Here is a 23502-nt window from a genome sequence, read left to right on the forward strand (position 1 = left end):
ATGTCATAGTTGCACATTCTTCTAGTTGCTGTATGTGGGATGCAGCCTCATCATGGCCGGAGAAGCAGTGCGTCAGTGCGCACCTGGGATCCGAACCTGGGCCACCAGCAGCGGAGTGTGCGCACTTAACCACTAAGCCATGGGGCCGGCCCTACCACATCTTCTTTATCCAATCATCAGTCATTGGGCACTTGGGTTGCTTCCACTTATTGGCTATAGTGAATAATGCTGCAATGAACACAGGGGTGCATAAGTCGCTTTGAATTGTTGATTTCAAATTCTTTGGATAAATACCCAGTAGTGGGATAGCTGGGTCATATGGTATTTCTGTTTTTAATTTTTTGAGAAATCTCCATACTGTTTTCCATAGTGGCTGCGCCAGTTTGCGTTCCCACCAACAGTATATGAGTGTTCCGTTTTCTCCACATCCTCTCCAACATTTGTTATTTTTTGTCTTGGTGATTATAGCCATTCTAACAGGTATAAGGTAATATCATAGTGTAGTTTTGATTTACATTTCCCTGATGATTAGTGATATTGAACATCTTTTCATGTGCCTATTGGCCATCTGTCTATCTTCTTTGGAAAAATGTCTGTTCATATCCTCTGCCTATTTTTTGATTGGATTGTTTGTTTTTTTGTTGTTCAGTTGTGTGAGTTCTTTATATATTTTGGAGATTAACCCCTTGTCAGATATATGATTTGTAAATATTTTATCCCAGCTGGTGGGTTGTCTTTTCATTTTGTTCCTGGTTTCCTTTGCCTTGCAGAAGCTCTTTAGTCTGATGAAGTCGCACTTGTTTGTTTTTTCTTTTGGTTCCCTTGTCTGACTAGACATTGTATTTGGAAAGATCCTTCTACGACCAATGTCAAAGAGTGTACTGCCTATATTTTCTTCCAGCAGTTTTATGGTTTCAGGTCTTACCTTCAAGTCTTTGATCAATTTTGAGTTAATTTTTGTGTATGGTGAAAGATAATGGTCTATTTTCATTCTTTTGCATGTGGCTGTTCAGTTTTTCCAACACCATTTATTGAAGAGACTTTCCTTTCTCCATTGTATGTTCTTAGCTCCTTTGTCGAAGATTAGCTGTTTGTAGATGTGTTGGTTTTATTTCTGGGCTTTCAATTCTGTTGAATTTATCTGTGGGTCTGTTTTTGTATCAGTACCATGCTGTTTTGATTACTATAGCTTTGTAGCATATTTTGAAGTCAGGGATTGTGAGGCCTCCAGCTTTATTCTTTTTTCTCAGGATTGTTTTAGTTATTCGGGGTCTTTTATTGCCCCATATGAATTTTGGGATTCTTTGTTCTATTTCCGTGAAGAATGTCCCTGGGATTCTGATTGGGATTTCATTGAATCTGTAGATTGCTTTAGTAGTATGGAAAGTTTAACCATGTTTATTCTTCCAATCCATGTGCATGTAATATCTTTCCATTTCTTTATGTCATCATAGATTTCTTTCAATAATGTCTTATAGTTTTCATTGTATAGGTCTTTTACCTCCTTGGTTAACTTTATTCCTAGATATTTTATTCTTTTTGTGCAATTGAAAATAGGATTGTCTTCTTGAGTTCTCTTTCTGTTAGTTCGTTATTAGAGTATAGAAATGCAACTGATTTTTGTAAGTTGATTTTGTACCCTGAAACTCTGTCATAGTTGTTGATTATTTCTAATAGTTTTCTGATGGATTCTTTATGGTTTTCTATATATAAAATCATATTGTCTGCAAACAGCAAGAGTTTCATTTCTTCATTGCCTATTTAGACTCCTTTTATTCCTTTTCCTTGCCTAACTGCTCTGGCCAAAACCTCCAGTACTATGTTGAATGAGAGTAGTGAGAGTGGGCACCCTTGTCTTGTTCTTGTTCTCAGAAGGATGGCTTTCAGTTTTTCCCCGTTGAGTATGATGTTGGCTGTGGGTTTGTCGTATGTGGCCTTTATTATGTTGAGGTACTTTCCTTCTATACCCATTCTATTGAGAGTTTTTATCATAAATGGATGTTGGATCTTGTCAGATGCTTTCTGTACATCTATTGAGATGATCATGTGGTTTTTATTCCTCATTTTGTTATCATAGTGTATCACATTGATTGCTTTGCAGATGTTGAGCCGCCCCTGTGTCCCTGGTATAAATCCCACTTGATCGTGGTGTATTATCTTTTTAATGTATTGCTGTATTTGGTTTGCCAATATGTTGTTGAGAATTTTTGCATCTATGTTTATCAGCGATATTGGCCTGTAGTTTTCCTTCTTTGTGTTGTTTTTGTCTAGCTTTGGTATCAGGGTGATGTTGGCCTCGTAAAATGTTTTAGAAGTGTTCTGTCTTCCTCAATTTTTTGGAGTAGTTTGAGCAGGATAGGTATTAATTCTTCTTTGAATGTTTGGTAGGATTCTCCAGAGAAGCCATATGGTTCTGCACTTTTATTTTGGGGGATTTTTGATTACTGTTTCAATCTCTCTACTTGTGATTGGCCTATTCACGTTCTTTATTTCTCCTTGTTTCAGTTTTGGGAGGTTTTATGAGTCTAAGAATTTATCCATTTCTTCTAGATTGTCCAATTTGTTGGCATATAGTTTTTCACAGTATTTTCTTATAATCCTTTGTATTTCTGTGGTATCCATTGTAATTTCTCCTCTTTCATTTCTAATTTTATTTATTTGAGCCTTCTCTCTTTATTTCTTAGTGAGTCTGGTTAAGAGTTTGTCAATTTTGTTTATCTTCTCAAAGAACCAGCTCTTTGTTTCATTGATCCTTTCTACTGTTTTGTTGTTTGTTTCAATTTCATTTATTTCTGCTCTAATTTTTATTATTTCCCTTCTTCTGCTGACTTTGGGCTCTGTCTATTCTTCTTTCTCTAAATCTGTTAGGTGTTTTTCTAACGGTCTTTTTCTGCTATAATGTTTTCTGCTATAATGCTGTGAAACTAGAAATCAACTATAAGAAAAAAGCTGGGAAAGTGATAAAGATGTGGAGACTAAACCACATGCTACTGAACAACCAATGGCTCATTGAAGAAATTAAAGGAGAAATCAAAAAATATCTGGAGACAAATGAGAATGAAAATACACCATACCAAGTCATATGGGATGCAGCAAAAGTGGTCCTAAGAGGGAAATTCATAGCAATACCGGCCCACCTTGACAAACAAGAAAAATCTCAAGTAAGCAATCTTAAATAAACTAACAGAATTAGAAAAAGACCTACAGAAAAACACATTTAGATTGATATAATTTCAATCTTCTTAAATTTATTGAGGCTTGCCTTGTTTCCCAACATATAGTCTATCCTTGAGAATGTTCCATGTGCACTTGAGAAGAATGTGTATTCTGCTGTTTTTGGCTGGAGTGTTCTATATATATCTATTAAGTGCATCTGGTCTAGTTTTTCGTTTGAATCCACTGTTTCCTTGTTGACTACTTGTCTGGATGATCTATCTATTGATGTAAGTGGGGTGTTAAGGTCCCCTACTATTATTGTGTTGTTGTTAATGTCTCCTTTTAGGTTTGTTAATAGTTGATTTATGTACTTTGGTGCTCCTGTGTTAGGTGCATGTATATTTATAAGTGTTATGTCTTCTTGGTGGAGTGTCCCTTTTATCATTATATATTGCCCCTCTTTGTCTCTCATTACCTCTTTTGTCTTGAAGACTATTTTGTCTGATATAAGTATGGCAACATCTGCTTTCTTTTGTTTGCCATTGGCTTGGAGTATCATCTTCCATCCCTTCACTCTGAGCCTGTGTTTGTCTTTAAAGCTGAGATGTGTTTCCTGGAGGCAGCATATTGTTGGGTCTTGTTTTTTAATCCATCCTGCCACTCTATGTCTTTTGATTGGAGAATTCAATCCATTTGCATTTAGAGTGATTATTGATATATGAGGGTTTAATGCTGCCATTTTATTGGTTGTTTTCTGGTTCTTCTGCATTTCCTTTTTCTCTCGTCTCATGTATTTTAGACTACCAGTTCAGTTTGGTAGTTCTCTATGATGGTTTTCTTAGTTTTCTCTTTATTTATCATTTGTGTCTCTGTTCTGATTATTTGTTTAGTGGTTACCATGAGGTTTGTATAAAAAATCTCATAGATGAGATAATTCATCTTCTGCTAGCCTCTTATTTCCTTAGACTAAGCCAATTCCATCCCTCTCCTCTTCCCCTTCTAAGTTATTATTGTCACAAGTTATTCCATCTTGTGTTGTGAGTTTATGGTTGAAATGATGAGATTATATTCATTTTTGATGTTTTCCTTCCCTTTATCTTTAATGTCATAATTAAATTTTTGCAAACCTGTTCTGATAGAGAGCGGCAATTTTTTGATTTTGTCTACCTGTTTATCTCCTTGCTCAAGGCTTTGTAGCCCCTTTCTTTTTTTTTTCAGGTATGAGGGCCTTCTTGAGCATTTCTTGTAGGGGGTGTCTTGTGGCAATGAACTCCCTTAGCTTTTGTTTATCTGGGAAAGTTTTTATTTCTCCATCATATCTGAAGGAAATTTTCACTGGATAGAGTATTTTTGGCTGAAAATTTTTGTCTTTCACAATTTTGAATATATCATTCCACTCTCTCCTTATCTGTAAGGTTTATGCTGAGAAATCTGCTGAAAGCCTAATAGGGGTTTGTTTGTAACTTATTTTCTTCTGCCTTGCTGTCCTTAATATTTTTTTTTGTCATTGACTCTTGCCAGCTTTACTACTATATGCCTTGAAGAAGGTCTTTTTACATTGGTATAATTAGGAGTTCTAATAGCTTCTTTCACTTGTATTTCCAGCTCCTTCCTCAGGTTTGGGGAGTTCTCAGCTATTATTTCTTTGAACAAGTTTTCTGCTCCATTGTCCTTCTCTTCTCCCCCTGGAATATAATCCTTATGTTGCGTTTCTTAATTGAGTCAGATATTTCTTGGAGAATTTCTTCATTTCTTTTTAGTCTTAGCTCTCTTTCCTCCTCCATCTGAAGCATTTCTATATTTCTGTCCTCTTGACTGCTGATTCTCTCCTCTATAATATCAGCTCTGTTATTCAGGGAGTCCAGATTTTTCTTTATCTCATCCAGTGTGTTTTTCATCTCCAACATTTCTGATTGGTTTTTCTTTATACTTTCAATCTCTTTTGTGAAGAAGTTCCTGATTTCATTGAACTGTCTATCTGTATTCTCTTGTAACTCATTGAGTTTTTTGTGATAGCTATTTTGAAGTCTGTGTCATTTAGATTAAAAATTTCTGTGCCTTCACGATTGATTTCTGGCTGCTTGTCATTTTCCTTCTGGTCTGGAGTATTAATATATTTTTTCATACTGTTTGACAGCATCAATTTGTGTTTCTGCATATTGATAGTATCTGGCCGCAGCTTCCACCTGCCACCACTGGGCGGGGGTCATGAGCTGTGTATTCTGAGCCCACCACCATCTGCAGCTCGCTCACAGCTGCTACTTTTCTATCATACGTGCGGGCACTCTGGCTGACCAGCTGAGCTGGAGCATGGGGCGAGGGGAGGGGCACTTTCTTTCACCTGTGCGATCCCAGAGGCTTTTTGCTCTGCCCTCGCTATCTACTCTCCTGGGTTGCTGGCTTGATGCAGATACCCCCACAGTAGTTTAGCCACCTCTGTGTGGGGCTTTCCCCCAGGCTGTGAGGGAACTTGGAGAGCAAAGGTGTTCCCACAGAGTGCCACCCCTCCCCCTCCTCCTCTCAGAGCCACACGCAGTTCTGGGGTCACTGCCATTCAGGAAGGAGAGGAGATCCTCTACCTCCTACCACTTCCTCCAGGGGTCCAGCACCTCCACTTTCAGGCATATGTCTGCGCGGGTCTCTCAGACGTCTTTTGTGTTGTGTGAATGTCCTCTGTTTGTATATGACTGTACTTTTCATTGTATCTTAGAGGAGTGAGTCTAAGGGAAGTGCTCACTCCGCCATGATGCTGACATCGCTCTCCTATGGTTTCACTTTCGTAAGAACATCACTATGCACAGAGTGAGAAGAGCCAGCATCCAAAAAAGATTAAAATTACTGGCTGGATTCAGATCCTAGCTCTACCATTGATGACCTTTCTGACTCTGAGCAAATTTCTTGACTGCTCTGTGCCTCACTTTCCTCCTCTATCAAATCAGGATTACAATTGCACCTATCTAAAGGAGACAGTGAGAATTAAGTGAGCTCACACACGTAAACTGTTTAGCACTGTTCTTGACACAAAAGGACACGATACATGTTAGCTTTTGTTCTTACTACTCAACTAAAATGGGTTCTGTAATGTCTGAAGTGGCTTTTTCTCCAGATGTCCTTTATGCATTCTCTCTTCATAGTTCACAGCTTTTTCTCCCCTGTATGTTATTCCTGTCTCCTATTTATCCAGAGGAAAGTAGGTTCAGCTCATGAGATGCTCTACCCAAACCCATTCCCCTAAAAAGTCAAAATACACATCAGTTATGTCATTTTCTTAAGAGGCATTGATTTTTTTCAGCCTTTAAACTTTTTCACCAGACAGCTTTTTGTTCCTTTCACAGAGAGCAACCTCAATCCTGAGAGAATCCCTGCAAGCCAAAGTGGGAGTGTTTGGCGATCTCAGTCCTGAGGTGGCAGAGACATACCGGCTCCTGGGTGGGGCCGACCTGGCGCAGGGGAACCACAGTGGGGCCCACAGGAAACTGAAGAAGGTAAAGCTGGAGCCAGTCATAATGCAGAGAAAAGCCGTCTCTCCCTCCCCATGGGTCAGTTTCTCTCCCTCCAACATGCTTTTTTTAATGAAATTTCATAAGTGGCTTATTTAGGTAAGATGACATCACTTTTGCAGTTAATCTAACCTAATAGTTTTTGGGTAAAAAATATAGTAATCATCCTATACACATATATTTTAAAATGAATTATCAATTATTTTTTTACCATGCAAATAATTTTTAATTTTTACATACTGTAATGTATCAATATTTTGTTTTATTATGCTCTGTTTCTGTACACCCAGTTTCTAGAGGAATTCTTCTGTGTGTTCTAGTACTTATATATTTATTTCTTTTTAATTTGGAGTTTATTTGTGTGGTTTGTGTGAGGTATGGATCTAATGTTATCTTTTCTCCAAATGGCTACCCAGTTGTTCAGCGCCATTTTATAAAGAGCCCATCTATGCTCCAGTGATTTGAGATAACACCTTCATCATATACTACAGTTCCATATGTACTTGAGTCTATTTCTGGATTTCTATTCTATTCTTCTGGTCTCTTTGTTTATTCCAATGTCAGGACCTCATAGTTGTAATTATAGAGATTTCATAGCGTGATTTCATATCTGACAGGAATAGGCACCTTTCTTGGTTTTTCTCCCCCTAGAATATCAAGTTTTCTAGATATTCTTGCAAGTTTATTTCCACATGAATTTTAGTATCAACTTGTCTAGTTCCATAAAATGTTTGGTGGTATTTTTTGGAGGATTGTCTTTTTTGTAAATGAACTTATGGAGAACTGTTATCTTTATGATGCTGAGTCATTTTACCCAAGAACAAGGGGTGTCTTTATATCTGTTCATGTCTAGTTTTGTATCATTCAGGCACATTTTAAAGTATACCTTATATAGGTTTTGCACATTTCTTGTTAAATTGATTTCTAAGCATTTTATCTTCTTTAATACTATGGTAAATGAATTTTTATCCACTATTATATCTTTTGGTTGGTTATTTTTGTGTCTATGAAGACTATTTGTTTTGCTATGTTAATTTTATATTCTGCTAGCTTGCTTAATTCTTTCCTTGCTTGAGTTAGAGTATTGATTCTCTCAGGTTTTTCAGGTATACTATTACATCATCTGAGAATACTTTTACTTTTTATTTTCCAATTCTTATGACTCTAATTGATTTCTCTTATCTAATTCTGTTGACTCATACCTCTAGTACAATAATAAATAGTAGTGAGATAATGGACATCCTTGCCTTGTTCCTGATCTTAGTGGAAATGCCTCTAGTGATTCTTCATTTAGTAGATGCTGGCTTTAGGACTAAGGTTTATATATTTTATCACGTTAAGGAAGTATCTATTGATATCTGTTTTCTTGAGTTTTTTTTTTATTGGAAATAATGTTGGATTTTATCAAAGACTTTTTCAGTATCAGTGGAGATAATCAGATTATTCTTCTTAGATCACTTAATATGGTGTTTTTTATTATATTATTGAACCGACCTTGCATTCCTGGAATAAATCTCCTTAGTCTTATTGAATTATTTTCTTAATATGGTGTTGATCCTGTTTGCTAATATTTATTTTGGGATTTTTGCACCAATATTTGTAAGTGATATTTGTTTAAGTATCAATGTTCTATTTGCTTCATAAAAATAATTTGGAAGTTTACTTTTATTTTCTATGCACTGAAGAAATTTATGCAGTGTTAAAACTATTTAGTCTTTGAAGGTTTATACCTCCTGTGAAACTCTTTAGGCCTGGTGCTTTTTTGTGGGGAAATACCTTGACAATTTTCTCTGTTTCTTCTACAAAAAGTTGGTTTGTTGAAGCTTTATATCTCTAATGGGGTCATTTTGGTAAACTGTATTTTTCTAGGTAATTATCTATTTCACTTATACTTTCAGGTTGATTTGCATAGAGATGTACAAAGTAGGCTTATGCATTTTAAAAATTTCTACTTTTTTAATAGTTATTTTCTCATTGTAAATTCTTAATTTTATATTTGGATTTTCTCACTTTTTTCTTTACTGAGTTAGTTAATTGTTTGTCTATTTTGTTAACTTTCCCAAAGAACTAGAATTTTAATTCCTTTGGATTACTTGTCTTCCTATTCTCTATTTCATTAATTTCTGATTTTATCTTTATTATTTCTTTCCTTGTGACTTATTTTGTTTTACTTTGTTGGAGTTTTTTTTCTATCTTTTTGAGTTTGTAATTTAATTAATTTATTTTCGTTTCTATTGATTTAAGTATTTTAGGCTATGAATTTGCCTCTTATTGTAGGTTTAAATTTACCTCCTAAGTTCTATCATGTTGTGTCTTTATTATATTAATTAGTTTTAAAATGGGGAAAACCTGAGAACCTGTCAGTAACATAACTGACCAAACCAAAAGAATTAACTTCAGTTCTGAGTGGGCTCTCTTGTAAGTCGAGCCTTTTTCTCTTCTTATGACTTTTCTGATTCTGCTGCAAAAGGCACCATGTGTGGTGCCTGTTTTTAAGTGAGGTAACACATATATCTATTATTAGTTAGTCAACAAATTGTTATTAGTAATCTTCTGTGGGCCAGTTACTGTGCTAGGCAGACCTAGGAAAAAACAATGACCAAGACAAATATGTTCCTTGTCTTTATGACACTTTCCAGTCTAGCCAGGAAGATATATATTAAACCAATCATTTCACATAATTTAAACATTACACGTGTCAAAGACATTATGGTGAGGGAAGAGGTGAGAAGAGAAGCTGAAAGCGGCAGTTGCTGTCTTTCTCCATCACCCACTTCCATGTAATAATAGCTAATGCTTGTCGAGTGATTCTTATATCCCTGGCACTGTGTTAAATGATTTACATATGTAACAAATATTTAACCCTACAGCAACCGTAAGAGTTGGGTACCTTTACTGTCGGTTTTTTACAAAGAGGGAAACTGAGGCCGAAAAGATAAGTGTCTCAGCCTTGACTGCAAAGCTAGGAGTTGTGAGGCAGTCTGTATTGGGCAGTCTATTCAACACTTCCTCTATTTCACATCTTGGGCTTCCGAGTAAGATTTGGTTTGAACGAGGGCTTCCTATGCTTTAAAAAAGTTTGGAAATCAGGGGCACAGTGGGGAGAATGCCAAGATCAAGATAGTAGGAGTTTTGGGGTTACCACTGACAGAATACAACTCAAACTAGCTCAGGTATAAAGGGGCATCTAATGTCTTGGAAGAGGGAAGAGCCAACAGGCAGGTGATAAGCAGGGCAGGGACGCATTTGAGCCTCAGGAGAAAGTGCTGAGGCCAGAATTTAACACCACCAGGGCTCTCTCTGCCCAAGACTGCTGCCTGCTTCTCTCTGCACATCATCTTCCTCCTCTCTCATGGCAGTGTCTCCCCTCAAGATGGAAATCATGGGGCCGCTCTCTAGACTTACTTCCTACCCCTATGCTGTTTCTCAGTCACAGCTTGAAAGCTCTCAGGGAAAGGATGATAGGCCTGGCTTGAATCTGGTGCCCACCCTGGAGCAGTCAGCTAAGGCCAGGGGAGTGATAGGGTGTAGGAACATGTTGCCTCTAAGGCAGCAGGATGGCCTGTGGTGGAGGTGGTGCAGGAAACACAGTCCCATAGTCAGAAAACTTGGGACAGGGTCACTAGAGCCCCTCCCTATTTTTGGAGCACATGCAGCAAGTACAATAGGCGTGCAGCAGCCCCTTCCTTTAGGAGTGTCCCAGGCCAGTGTGGGAATTACAGACTGTAAACTCCCAACTATGACATTATGTGCCAAGTTCTGTGTGACAGGTCTATACTGGGATCTATGGGAGAGAAGGGGTTTAGGGAAAGTGTTTAGGGAAGATGTCCAGATAAGTAGTCCTGAAAAAGAGTATAGCCTGGCAGAGGCAGGAAATCCTAGGTTGGAAGTGGGGTGGAAGAGGGGCTCAGGGGTGAGAGAGCAAAGCCTCTCTAAGAAGCAAAATGCAGTTGCAGCTGGGAGCCAGCCCCATAGCCTAGTGGTTAAGTTTGGTGCGCTCCACTTCAGCGACCTGGATTCGGTTCCTGGGTGCGGGCATGGGCCTATACCACTCCTCAGCAGCCATACTGTGGCAGCAGCCCACATAGAAAATAGAGGAAGACTGGCACAGATGTTAGCTCAGGGCAAATCTTCCTCAAGCAAAAATAAAATTAGTTGGGGCTGACTATCTGTCTGGGGAGCAGCTGGGAAAGACGTGGGGACAAGTCCCTGCAGCTGTTTGCCAGGTTAAGGGGCTGAGACTTCGTCCTTTTAGCAAGGTTCCCATATGACGGCCTGCAGGCCAGTCCAACCTACTGCCTGTTTTTGTATGGCCCCCAAGTTAAAAATGGTTTTTACAGATCATAAAATCTGTACTCATTTTACAGATGATCATATATTGATTTCATGGTAGGGAACACTAACTTTGAGCCCAACTAGGTGAAATGTTATCCCCCCTCCAAAAAAGAAATCCATTCTCATTAGTAGAACTAGGTTACAAAAATCTGCACTCGATATTATTATATTTTGAATTTCATTGATAAAAGTTTGTGGAAATTTGTTTTCTTTTTTTGTTACATAAGTACATAGTACTTACCTACATGGTGGCCTCAATTTTTGCCTCTTGGTCCGCAAAGCCTACAACATTTACTATCTGGTGTTTTGCAGAAAACCTTTTTTGAACCTTGCTCTAAGCAGCTGGGAGCTGTGGAGGAAATTTTAAGAAGGGTACGACAGCTCTATATTTGTACTTTGGGTTTTTGTTTTTTTAAAAAAAAAGAATCACTGTCAGGATAGTGTTGAGAATGGAATGGAGTGGCCCAAGAATTGAGGCAAAAGGCCTGTTTTCTCATCGTAAAATGGAGATAACAGCAACCCTGAGCCCTCCTTCCCTCCTGCATTTGTTCTGAGGAGGGAATGAGGTGAGGGGAGTGCAGCTGCTTTGATACGCGCCAGCCCTGCCCCAGTGCAGGCCGCTGAAGAGCACCGAGGGAGGAGAAGGCAGAGCGTTCATGGCCCTTAGGAATCTCCACTTTCCTTCCCTTTCCTCCTTTCTCCCCCCAGGAAGGTAGGTGAAATATGGAAAAACTCTTCCGAGGGTTCAGCCTAGCCACTCAGCTCCAGGCAGGGGAGGGAGCCCAGGAGTGGGGGAGGGGTAATAAATGTTAGCGGCTGTGCAAGAAACTTGAGAGGGGCCACAGCAACCTTCATACGGCCCGGCTGGCTCCCATGGGGACCAGCTGGTACGAGTACTGACCTCATGCTCCAGGCCAGGCTCGCTGCTGCCAAGGGTGGCTCCTACATCATTCCTAATCCTCCCAGCAGCCCTGCAGGGCAGACCTTACTAGCCCTGTTTTACAGACAGGGGCCTGAGCCTCCTAGAAGTGAAGTAAATTGTCTATGGGCGGATTACTCTGAAGTAAAGCCCACCTCATTCCTTTATGTCAGTGGTTCACCAAGCAGAGGTCTTCAACCCGCTGCATCAGAGTCACCTTCTAAACCACAGTCTGGGGCAGGGGCCCAGGGATCTGCATTTCACCTTCTGGGGGAAGGTCAAGAATCATTGCTCTAGGCCACAAGCCCACCCAAGGGGCTGAAAATCGGCTCGGCTTCAAGAAACTCTCAGCTTTTATCATCCCTAAAACCTGTAGCGGAAGTTCGTGACACTTTTTCCTTTAGTTTGGCCTCATTAACCATCAGTCCTGGAAACAATGGCTTTGACATAAAGCTATCTGGCCATTTGCCAGGATCAGAGAGGAAAGGGTTGAATCTTCTATCTCTGTAGGTTGTGCACGCTGTGGTACATGCTGTCCTCATTCCCCTTTCCCTGTGTACCCAGCTGAGGACAGGGCTGGCCACTCCGTGACCACCAGGGCACACACAGGGCTTGAAACCTGCCTCTCACATCTGCTGCTGAACTGGACTTTCTCAAATGCTGTGTTTAGCACTGGGCTCTGTGGAGCCAGCAGCAGCTTTCTAAAGCTACGGGCCGAGTGTGTCTCTTGTTTTTATCACAGCAGCAGCTGCATCCCCCTGGTTTTCAACTCTGGAGCAGGAATCCATTGACTACTGGCCTCTCGAGATGTGCCCTCTTGTGCTGAATGGCCCAGGCATGGTCCTGCATGCATGAAAAACAGGAAGGCACGAGAAACAAAGCAGACAGCGGAATTAGATTACTGAAAAGAAAACCATATTATTGATCTCTTTCAAAGGCGTCTGCCTGCAGGGGAAAATTGGAGAACTCTGTTGGCTCCAGATGGAAATTTCCACAGCAAAAGTTCACATGCTTTTGCAACATAGAGACCTGGTTTGATTCTAGGATGGGCCTCATTGCCAAGATTTTCATCCAGGTGAAAGGCTGCCAAAAAGAATCCACGAAGACTGTTTCCTAGGTCAGTAGCATCTCAGGACCAATCCTGGGCCCAGTTACAGTGTGCAGCTGGGATTGGGTCCCGTCTCGATCTGGCCTCCTTATTAGATACTATCATTGTCAGGGTTCAGTCCACCGCCTGACTACAGCTGCGAACAGTAAACATTTCCATAAAAGAATAACATAATTTTATGTGACCTTTCTCCAAGAAATCCAACGCCTACTGTAATGAATCATTTGAAGAAAGGTGATGGAAAATGGTTTTCATTTATAGATTATAGGTGAGAAAGCCAACCCTGGAAGGGTTTTATGTGGTCATGGGTCAAGACACGACCATGAAAACAGGCTGTCAGGTCATTGGCTGTATTCCAGCCATTCCTCCAACCGGCCAAACACACAGAGCCTTCTGATAGATGGCCATATTTTATACACAGTTCATGTCCTATTGTGCCATCAGTGGCCCACTTGGTTTTACTTTCCCTTTAGCATATGTGGTGTTTTCCTGGTTGCCCTGGATACCAGAAATCCAGAGCCAATCTGGAGTCCCCACAGAGCCACGTGTTAGCCCACACTGTTTTCATGGGTAGAATCTTACTTGTCCTCGACCCTGATTTTTCTAATCGTCTTTGACTAACCCCCACTGTTGGGCTACAGCAGTCCACCTCAACTCTTTTGAAAGAGAGGAAGGTCATAATGACATTAATGGCATATAAAAAAAATCCTGGGGCAGGCCAGGTGGCGTAGCCGTTAAGTGTGCATGCTCTGCTGTGGCGGCCTGGGGTTCGCAGGTTCGGATCCCGGGTGCACACCAACGCACCACTTGTCAAGCCATGCTGTGGCGGCATCCCATATAAAAGTAGAGGAAGATGGGCATGGATGTTAGCCCAGGGCCAATCTTCCTCAGCAAAAAGAGGAGGATTGGCAACAGATGTTAGCTCAGGGCTGGTCTTCCTCACACAAAATCCTGTTCTTGGGTTGAGAAATGTACTTAACAATGCTTCAAGCACTCCTTACTGGATGTTTGTGTATCAGTTGATGTGGTATAAGAATGGGAGCTGATGTTTAAAGGGATCAAGGTCATTCATTCTTAGCCTTCTGTGGGGAAAAGGTGGAGCCCACCTTGCTTGCTACAGGCAGGTGGAAATGAGAATTTCAGGCCTTCTGGCCACAGACCCCACTGGTGTCGTCAGCTGCCAAGAAGAGTTGCTCTCCTCAGGGTTGGGGCCCCTAACCATGGCAGCGCCCCTCCACCTTTGCTGTCCCTTAAAAAACACAGATAGGTAGTGTACACACACTGCCACGGACAAGGCTGCATTTGCTATGGAAAGCTCCTCGAATATCAGAACTCTCACTGTGGCTTGGTGAGTGCACAATGCCTTAGAAGTTCCTAAATTGGCCTCGAGGTCTGCAGAACTGTGGGTCTGGCAGACCGTCCTGGCCTGAGACTGTCGGGTGATTTGTCAGAGCCACGCTGGATGCAGAACCATAAGTTTATGGGGGGATGGCCAGGGATGGAAGGAAAGGCAAAATCTCCTACTGCATAAATTCAGTGTGACCTTAAACAAGTGGAAAGAGTGATGGTCAGGAATGGCTGGTGTGGACTGCACGAACTCAGGAAGGAAGGACTGAGCAAAATGGCTGAGCTCCATATCATGAGGGAAACGGGCCAAGAAAAGGCAGCTCAAAAGGCTTGCCTTTAACAGGATCTGGATCTCTTGCTCTATCTGGCTCAGAAATAGGCTAGTCCAGCTCTTATACAAAAAGCTGGCTGTCTGGTTTAAAAACGAAGCCTTAATTTACGTGTGGGGACACAGGATTCCTCACAATAGCAAGTCCTGCTGATGCATCTGTTTTCTAAATATTTGTGTTGCAGTTGTCCTGGAGAAAGATGATGGTAGCTTGCTCCAAGACAGTGGCCCGGGGATGGAGCAAAGTCGTGGGGGAGTTGAGGGATGTCGATAAGGATATAGAGCCCACAGCACTTGGCAACTCAGAGGTGAGGAGTGAGGGAGACAGCAAGGATGACATCCACACTTCCAAGGCTGGCACTCAGTAGATACTCAGGCAGAGCTTTCCAAATGGGCACTCTGAGCAGCTGTGCATGTGGCAGTGCCTGGGCCTCCCTCCCACTCTCCCTCATCTTCTGTTTCCCTCCTCCTCCTGGGCCCCTGGTCCCACCTTACCTGTATTTCTCTCATGGGATGCTTCCTACCCACCTGTGCAGCAAATCCTTGGGTCTCAGATTGGTGACCCTCCAGATAAGGGAGCTGCGTGTGTTGTGTGTGTGTGTGTGTGTCTGTGTCTGTGTCTATGTGTGAGAGAGAGAGAGAGAGAGAGAGAGAGGGCTGCAGGGTATGCTCCCTCAAACACTTCCCATTCCTCCTGCCTGGGACCACACCCCCACCCCACCTTTCCCCAACCTGGTGCTCTTCACCTGGCTGACTCCCATCCTGCAGGTCGCAACTTGGATGTCACCTCAGAAAGGCCTTCACGGACCCAAGAACCCTCTACCACCACCGACACCCCTTTTATTCTTTCATAGCCCCATGTCCCTTTCTCCTTTCCATAGCTCTTGTGGTGAGTTGTTATGACATGTTTATTTACATATTTTTAAATGTCTGGCTCCACTGCTACGTTGGAAGCCCCCTGAGAGCAAGGCTCATGTCTGCCCGTTCTCAGCTCTGTCACTGAAGTGGGCACGGGGCTGGCCTATTGCAGGTCCTCAGCAAACCCTGCTGCAGGGGTGAGTGGATATGGTGGGAAATGCGGGTCCAGCGAGGACAAGGCTAGTTTCTGAGTGGCTCGGGAAAACCAAGTCCCACCCACACGTGACCCTGTTTCTATAGGAACATGCTGTCTCACGAATTGTGTTTCCGTTTGTCCTTTCAGTCCCCCAAGTTCATTATTTAAGTAATCATTTCTGCCTGCCTTGTAAAGATTAGTAAATGAAAGTATATTTGTGTTTTTCTACACATTTAAGACATTTCACACTTTCACGTATTTTGGTTTCTGACATCTTTTTTTTTTTTTAATACTAGCCTTGAGAATTGATATGAAAACAGGCACAGTTCATGAGTTCCTGGGTAAATTTCTCCTCCGTGGACATACTCTAGCATCAGACAACATGTGTAGAGAAGAGTAGAGATTTCAGATCCTGAGCGTTACAGTAGTTTAAAACAATTTACCTTTATCTGGCTTTGTTTTTCATTTCATGTAAACACAAAATACACATAATAGCATGACAAGCTGGCGTGGACTCTTACCAGGCCTGAAAAAGGATGTCTTTCTCCATTTTCCATTATTGAGTCATGTAGCCTCACATTGAAAAGGCTCTTTACTGGCAGCCCTGGCTACACTGCCTCTGTTGATAAATAGGATGTATTCCATCAGCACTTTGATTGTCTGAAATTCCCCAACAGAAATTATGATGCGATTCCAGGACTTAAGGCTGGAAGTTGAGAGAGGAAGGGAGGGCTAGGGCACCCCCAGTCCACTCCTGAAGAGGTGCTACTGTGAAAATAAATGGCCCTGTGTAACAGATTTTCAGAGATCCCCCCACCCCAAAACCAGAAAATGCACTTCTTTGTGAGTTTGGGTATTTAACTGTTGTGGTTTTCTAAAGCCAGAATGTCCTGAGTCAGCTAACCTCCACACCATAGCTGCCACCGAGCCACCCCTCTGTCCACACTGGGAAGGGTGTGACCCTGGGGCACAGAGACAGGCCAGAGCTATTAAGACAGCAAACTGGTGGTTCCTATCCCAGCTTCCTTGGCTCCTGGGCTCCTTAGTACCTAGCTTTCAAAAGTCAAAGTCATGTCAAAAATAATTTTTAAAGTTCACATCAAATGCTTAAGATCGTGTCTTAACCACTCTGGTTTATGAATGACTCCTGAGAGAAGGCAGTCATGATCACTGCACTCTTCCCACTACTGATCCTGCCTGGATGGTGATGGTGAAGGGTGGCGACACTGCACCTACAACGGAGCTTCCTTACCAGAGGTTTCAGTAGCAGATGTGTCACTGGAGCCCTGCGGTCCGACCATGTCTTAAGGCTCCGTATAAGAACTTCCTCAGTTGATCTGTTTGTTCACTTGTTGAATCACTCATTCATTTAGCAAATATTTCATCTTCTTACCTGCCGGGGACTGGGCAAGGCCCTGGGGCACAAAGGTGAGCAAGACAAACGTGGCCCCTTTAGGGACAGCTTGCAGGTTAGTGTAAAAGCGGGTGTTCCGTTTCGTCTTCCTGCAGGGGGAGGAAAGCTCCTTGTTTGGTATTGAAGGAATTACAGAAACACAAGTGACTTCTGCCAACACCTGCAGATAAAATCAAAGAGCATCACAGCAATGTGATAGCTCCCTAAAATTCATCTGTTACTCGACATTTTAGTTTTTTATCTGCTTAAAGAAAAGTGAGAAACACCCTTTGGAGGCTGATTTCAAACAGGAGTGCACTGGCCTCCTTGGAAGAATCTGAAGAGCACGGAATGCCTTTATTTATGATGGAGAATGTTCGCTGTCAAAGTATGGGGAGTTCTTTACTTAGCCCAGCAAGATGTTTACAAGGCCTGAATCCTAGTAGGTTCAATTAACATTTATTGACTCTCTGTCTCTGTCAATGTCTAGGTTTTTAACAAAAGGAGGAAAATACCTACTTCGCACAAAAATGCTTAAGCAAATTCAGCTAAGAGCAGCAGAACATTGAAAAATTCAATTTGTGTTTCTTAGATGAATATATAGCTATGTAAAACATTTTCTAGTAAAAGTCAGCAATGGGTTATTCATTTTAAAAAGGTAGCTCTTGGAGATGATTTCAGTTAGTGGATGAACCATTTTTCCCTGACTTGGTGCCTGGTGTGGCCTCCCTGGGTGCTGTCATCATAAAAGGGATGAGGTAGGGCAGAGGATCTGCTTCCTTCTCCTAGGTGACATCCCTTTACATCTCTTCTCACTTCAGCTAGAATTTTGGGCAAACCTCCTTGGTGAGGGTAAGTAGCCTCATTAAAAAAATCTATTAATACCAGGAATAGAAGAGGACCTCAGACCCTTAACTGAGGTCTAGGAGGTAGGATGGGGATGGAGCTCACCTCCCCGGGCTTGATTATTGAAGAAGATCACTTTTCCCAACCATGACCCTCTTTCCTAACTCCACTCTCTCTACTAACACAATGCCCCAGTGAAAATGATCAGACAAGGTCTGGAATGGAGGTGGTTGAGAGAACCAGTGAGAATTCGTATAAGCACTGTCAATTGTCATGTCATTCTTCCCAGGAATCCGTGAATATTCAGCTAGTAGTATCTCTTTCCCTAGAGAATGAGGGGCCCGGGAGAAGATGCTTCGATAACCAAAGGGGTAGGATGGAAATTCCTCCCAAGCTTTAAGTCTTGGAGGCCATCTATTAAGGCCAGGTGAACTGAGACCCTAGACTGTCTCAAATAATCATTATAATGTCAGTAAAATTCTAATGCCACAGTGAATGAATTAACACCAAGGTACATCGACATCAGTTCGTCTCAAAATGAGCTGCATCAGAGGCACTCCTAAATACGTAAACAGGAAAGTTCGGGTGGGTGTAAAATTAGCCCTGATCTTTTACACTGAGTGGAGGCATTTCTGGCTGTGTGGGAGAAGATGAAGTCTGTTCTGGCAAGAAGTGTCAGCCCTGGAGAGAGGCCTTTCACTGACTAGCATGAATGAGAGGAGAGGAGTGCTGAAAGACTTTACATCAGTGTCCTGAGTGTCAGAGACCTGTCCCCATCTCCTTCCCCTCAGAGCAACACAGAACTTTCTCAAGGTTCTTAAATTTCCAAGGTCACAACAATCTATCCATGGCTTAAAGCAGTGCTGGTTCAAACCCATGGAATGAGCAGCACGTTGCCCAAGCCAGGCCAGGGCCCCAGTGCAGGTTCAAACAGGGTGGGGCTTGCTGGACAGAGGGGCTGGGAGCCTTGCTTTGCAGAATTTGGATTATACACTAAATAGAGTAACAGAAGAAGTGTACTACTCCTTGGTGTTATATAATTCAATTATATAATTCAAGAAATAGTGAATATTTTCTATTATTTAAAAAATCCTGTCATTGTTATCTAATAATATTTCTTTCCTCCAAAAGACAACCACATTTCTCAGGTTCCAGAACCACATTCTCAGTTCTTCAGATTGAACCAAACATTCGGATGGTTTTGATATTTTCCACAGCTTATAAAGACAAAGTATTTTGGCCGCTTGTATTTTAATTTTCTCGAAGACCTAAAAACAGTTGGCGGATAAGAATGAATAAACAGACTTCGGTACGAAGTCTCCAAACCCTCACACTTTTTTTGACTCAAGCTGTTACCATGTAGAAAAACTAATTCAGTCTTTTAAAAATATATTATGAAATATCTCAGATATGCAGAAAAGTATAAAAAATGTAACAAATACCTCTGAGGTCACTATTCAATATAAGGAATAAAATGTGACCCCTATAGTTGAAGTCCCCTCTATACCCCTCCCCACCCCATCTCCAGATAACTACTGTCATGAATTTGATACCATTCCCATGTTTTCTTCATTATATTACTGGGGTTTTGTTTTACATGTTTTTTAAGCTTGATATAAATTACATATATAATATGCATTCAACCACAGTTTGCTTTTTTCTCTCTACTTTATAATCATGAGATTCCTTATTGGATACACATGCACACACACACACATCAAAAATTTGTATGATATCATACATATATAATACATATAGATCACAATTTACTTATCCATTACTAAGTGTTACCAAATTGTTCTACAAAGTGCTTCTATCAATTTTAACACCCACTATCAATATATAAAAGAGTTCTTCTTGCTTCACATCTTTGACCAAGCTTGGTATTATCATTATCAGACTATAATTTTTGCAATTTGATATGTGAAGGGGCAACCTCATGGAAGTTTTGGTTTGCATTTATGGTTACTAGTGAACTTAGGCATGTTTGTTAGCCATTCAGTTTTCAACTTCTTTGAATAATCTGTTTATATCTTTTGATCATTTTCTATTGGTAGGTTGTTCTTCTCATTACCTTATAGGAGTTCTTTATGTATTCTGAAAGCTAATCCTTTCTCAGTTTTGTGTGAATATTTTCCCTCAGTCTGGTTTGTCTTTGTACTTTGCTTAAGGTGAATTTTGGTGCACAGATGTTTTGAATTTTAATACAGTTACATTTTATCAGTCTTTTACTTTTGGTTTGTCTGGATCTTGTCTAAAAAATACTTCCCTACCTCAAGATCTTAAAGATCTTCTCCAATATTTTCATCTAAGTTCCAAGTTTGCATTTCACATTTAGTTCCTCAATCTGTCCAGGACTAGTTTTTGTGTTTGGTATGGGGTAGGGATCCATTTTCTTCCATTTGGAAAACCAATAGTCCCAGTTTCATTTATTGACTAGTTCAACTGTTCCTCACCGACCCTTCAGGGCTGCTTCTGTCGTCTATCAAGTATTGGGCTCTCTGCCATGTTCCATTGGTCTGTGTGTCTATCCCTGCGTGAAAACCACACTGTCTTAATTACTATAGTTTTATAAAAGGTGTTGACATCCAGTAAAGCAAGTTCTTCCACCTCATTCTTCTTCGAAATTATTTTGACCATTTTGGGCATAACTTTCATCTTTATTCTTTCCTTGAGTTTGCCCTGACCTGGTACAAGCAAAAATGGCAGAACAATTAAGCAGAAGGGAGAAAACGAGCCAAAGCCAGCCCTGGATAATACATAAACTGAATATTTAACTCCTGAGTAAATTAATTCCTAAGAAATTTCTGTGTAGTAATGAATATAGAAAGCCCATATAAGATAAAGCATTTGTTTACAAAAAAACAAAACCATTAAAAAAATTTTCTGGGCTGTATGTAGCAAGGGTCATTTAAAAATGGAAATTAAAGGCCCGGCCCCTTGGCTTAGCAGTGAAGTGCGCACGCTCCACTACTGGCGGCCCGGGTTCGGATCCCGGTCATGCACCGACGCACTGCTTCTCCGGCCATGCTGAGGCCGCATCCCACATACAGCAACTAGAAGGATGTGTAACTATGACATACAACTATCTACTGGGACTTTGAAGAAGAAAAGGGGGAAGACTGGCAATAGATGTTAGCTCAGAGCCGGTCTTCTTCAGCAAAAAGAGGAGGATTAGCATGGATGTTAGCTCAGGGCTGATCTTCCTCACAAAAAAAAAAAAAAATAGAAATTAAAGACCATCCTCTGGTCTATACCAATGTTCTTGCCTTTATTTTCTAAAAATACTACTTTAAACATATTTTTACATACAGATAGTCACAGAGAGTTCTATAAAATAGTGCCAAAACTGTCATTTGTTTCCTGGATCCCTCAGACCATCCAAATTGAAGGTCAGACTGTCCCTTGGAGGAACCCCGAGAACACACTAACTCCGTCGTAGCATGGGTCTAAGAATGAAGTATTCTTTCTCTCATTCAAGGGAGACTTCATTTTCCTGCAAATGCTCTCAGTGACATTTTCATAACCTCATGATTACTACTTGGTGTTCTGCAGTGTCTTCAGATTCAGACTCTCTTATATGGACCGCAGGACAAGAGGACTCTGGCCACCCAGAAGACCCTGGACGTCCTGTCCAAGTGAGTTGGCTTCCTCTCACACTATTTCCTTTGCCATTCAGAATCTCAGAGAAAGCTGGTTCTGTAAGGTTCTGTGGAACTTTCCATGGAAAGTTTTACTAATTGACTTCCCGTAACCCATAAACTATGCAAAACCAGTTCCTTTGAAAACCCAGTTGTAAAATATCTTCCTTGCCCAGATATTAAGAAGAAGTTATCTTTTCAATAATGTCAGAAATACATGCTGAGATTCATCCTCCTGCAGACTGGCCTCCTGCACGTCATCTCGCCTGCTGGAGGGTGAGGGCACAGAACCCTAGTTTGGCCTGCTAGCGTCCTGCCTTGGGCTTCCCTTTGCTCTCAGGGTGCATGTTAGGACAGGAGCCCTGGAGCCCTCTGACTTCGCCTTGAAGGCTGGCCCCATGTCTTTCTCAGTCTCTGAGCAGAAGCCCTGTGCTCTGCAGTGGAGGTGCCCCACCTCACAGAGCCTGTGTCACTGAGAGCCGTGGGCTAACTGCCAAGTCCCTGCTCCTGGAAGCACCGCAGCTATGGACACAGCCAGCAGGAGGCACTGTCTCAGAGCCTACTGTGTGGGCCCAGGCCCCTTTAGCACAGGGAAGATGAGCCAGCAAGGCCTCCAGCCCAAACTTTCTGCTCACCTTCTGCTCACTGAGCCAGCTACAGGTTGACTGTCTCAGCTCAGCGAGAATGGCCACAAGAAATTAGAAAGCGGGAGAACAAACCTTGTGTTCTATGTTCCTGGGCCATGATTGTCCCTCATTTACATTCCCTCCTGAGGGTCATTCATGAATTGTAGCTCAGCAACTGCTAAGCATGTCTTCACAGCAGCAAAGGCTGGGGGGAGACCATGCGGAGGTCTCAGGGGAGCCACACTCACCCACACCCTCTGCTCGTTTGCAGGGCCCCTGAGATGGCTGTGAAGCCTAGGCCGGCCCCCAGAGCCAAACCGGCATTCTGCACTGGCGTGCCCCCGCACACAGTGCTGGGGAAGGCTAGGTCCAACGCGGCGGACTGAGAACCCCCCACCCCACCCCCAAAGAAGGCTTTGGTCATGCCTGGCTGCTGACATTTAGGGTGCTGTGTAAATCTCTGTCTACGAGATGGAACTCAACAGTCATTGTACAGATTTTCAAGACCAACTGTTTGCTCCCACATGCAACAGTGACACCATTCACCTCCCATGGGCCACATTTTGACAGTGGATGCCCTTCAGGGTGATCTGGTGCTTCTACAAAGCATTTTACTTTTTATTACCTAAGTGGTTTTTGTTCCCAACAAAAATCTTTACCCATCAGCATTTTTTTTTACTGTGGCTGAAAGACTTCTCTTCAGAAGTTCAAAACTCCCTGTGCAGGAAAGCAGACTCAACATCTGACTGTACAAATATAGCCCCTCGCACAGGTCTGGAGTCAGATTTGGAGCAATAAAATTCTGGAAAAAGCCCTTTCTTATAGGAAGCTATTAGGGATTGAGAATAACATGCTAATAAAAGGAAACTTGGAAGTGCTGGGGTCGGTATGCGTTTTTAAAATGAAGCCTGCCTGAGTTCCTTGGAGCCTGGACAGGGGCACGGGGCAGCTTCTCTTCACTTGTGTACTGTCACTCATCCAATTTGGTTGAGCACCCACTATGTACCAGGCATGTGCTAAGAACTGGGGACACAACAATAAACCAGACATACTGTCCCCTTCCTCTCAGAGCCTGCCATCCAACATGGCGCTAGTTATTAAACATATAATGGATTAATTCGTTGAAGACAACAGAGGCAAAGAGCCCAGGACAATGGGGCAGGTGATAAATGGACCTGACTTGGCCTAGAGGTCAGGGGAGGCAGGTGTAAGGGAGTGAAGAGAAATGACAGGAGTGAGGCCGGCACAG

The 23502-nt window shown here is 41.9% G+C and overlaps 1 protein-coding gene across 8 annotated transcripts in view; it reads left to right on the plus strand.

The window, feature by feature from the left end:
* The window catches only part of TTC23 (tetratricopeptide repeat domain 23), a 96447-nt gene extending 72953 nt beyond the window's left edge, over positions 1 to 23494 (plus strand). For 4 of the 8 annotated variants that reach the window (XM_058542353.1, XM_058542361.1, XM_058542354.1 and 1 more), the window contains 4 exons: positions 6492 to 6641; positions 14879 to 15001; positions 21542 to 21624; positions 22525 to 23493. In XM_058542353.1, the coding sequence (XP_058398336.1) occupies positions 6492 to 6641; positions 14879 to 15001; positions 21542 to 21624; positions 22525 to 22639 (471 nt within the window). In that variant the 3' untranslated portion in view covers positions 22640 to 23493. Of the gene's footprint in view, positions 1 to 6491; positions 6642 to 14878; positions 15002 to 21541; positions 21625 to 22524 lie in introns of all 8 variants that reach the window. The other 4 variants (XM_058542356.1, XM_058542359.1, XM_058542357.1 and 1 more) reach the window with 3 other exon arrangements.
* The last annotated feature ends 8 nt before the right edge of the window (positions 23495 to 23502 follow it).

This window comes from Diceros bicornis, chromosome 5 (assembly GCF_020826845.1).
Source record: "Diceros bicornis minor isolate mBicDic1 chromosome 5, mDicBic1.mat.cur, whole genome shotgun sequence".
Lineage (NCBI taxonomy): Eukaryota > Metazoa > Chordata > Mammalia > Perissodactyla > Rhinocerotidae > Diceros > Diceros bicornis.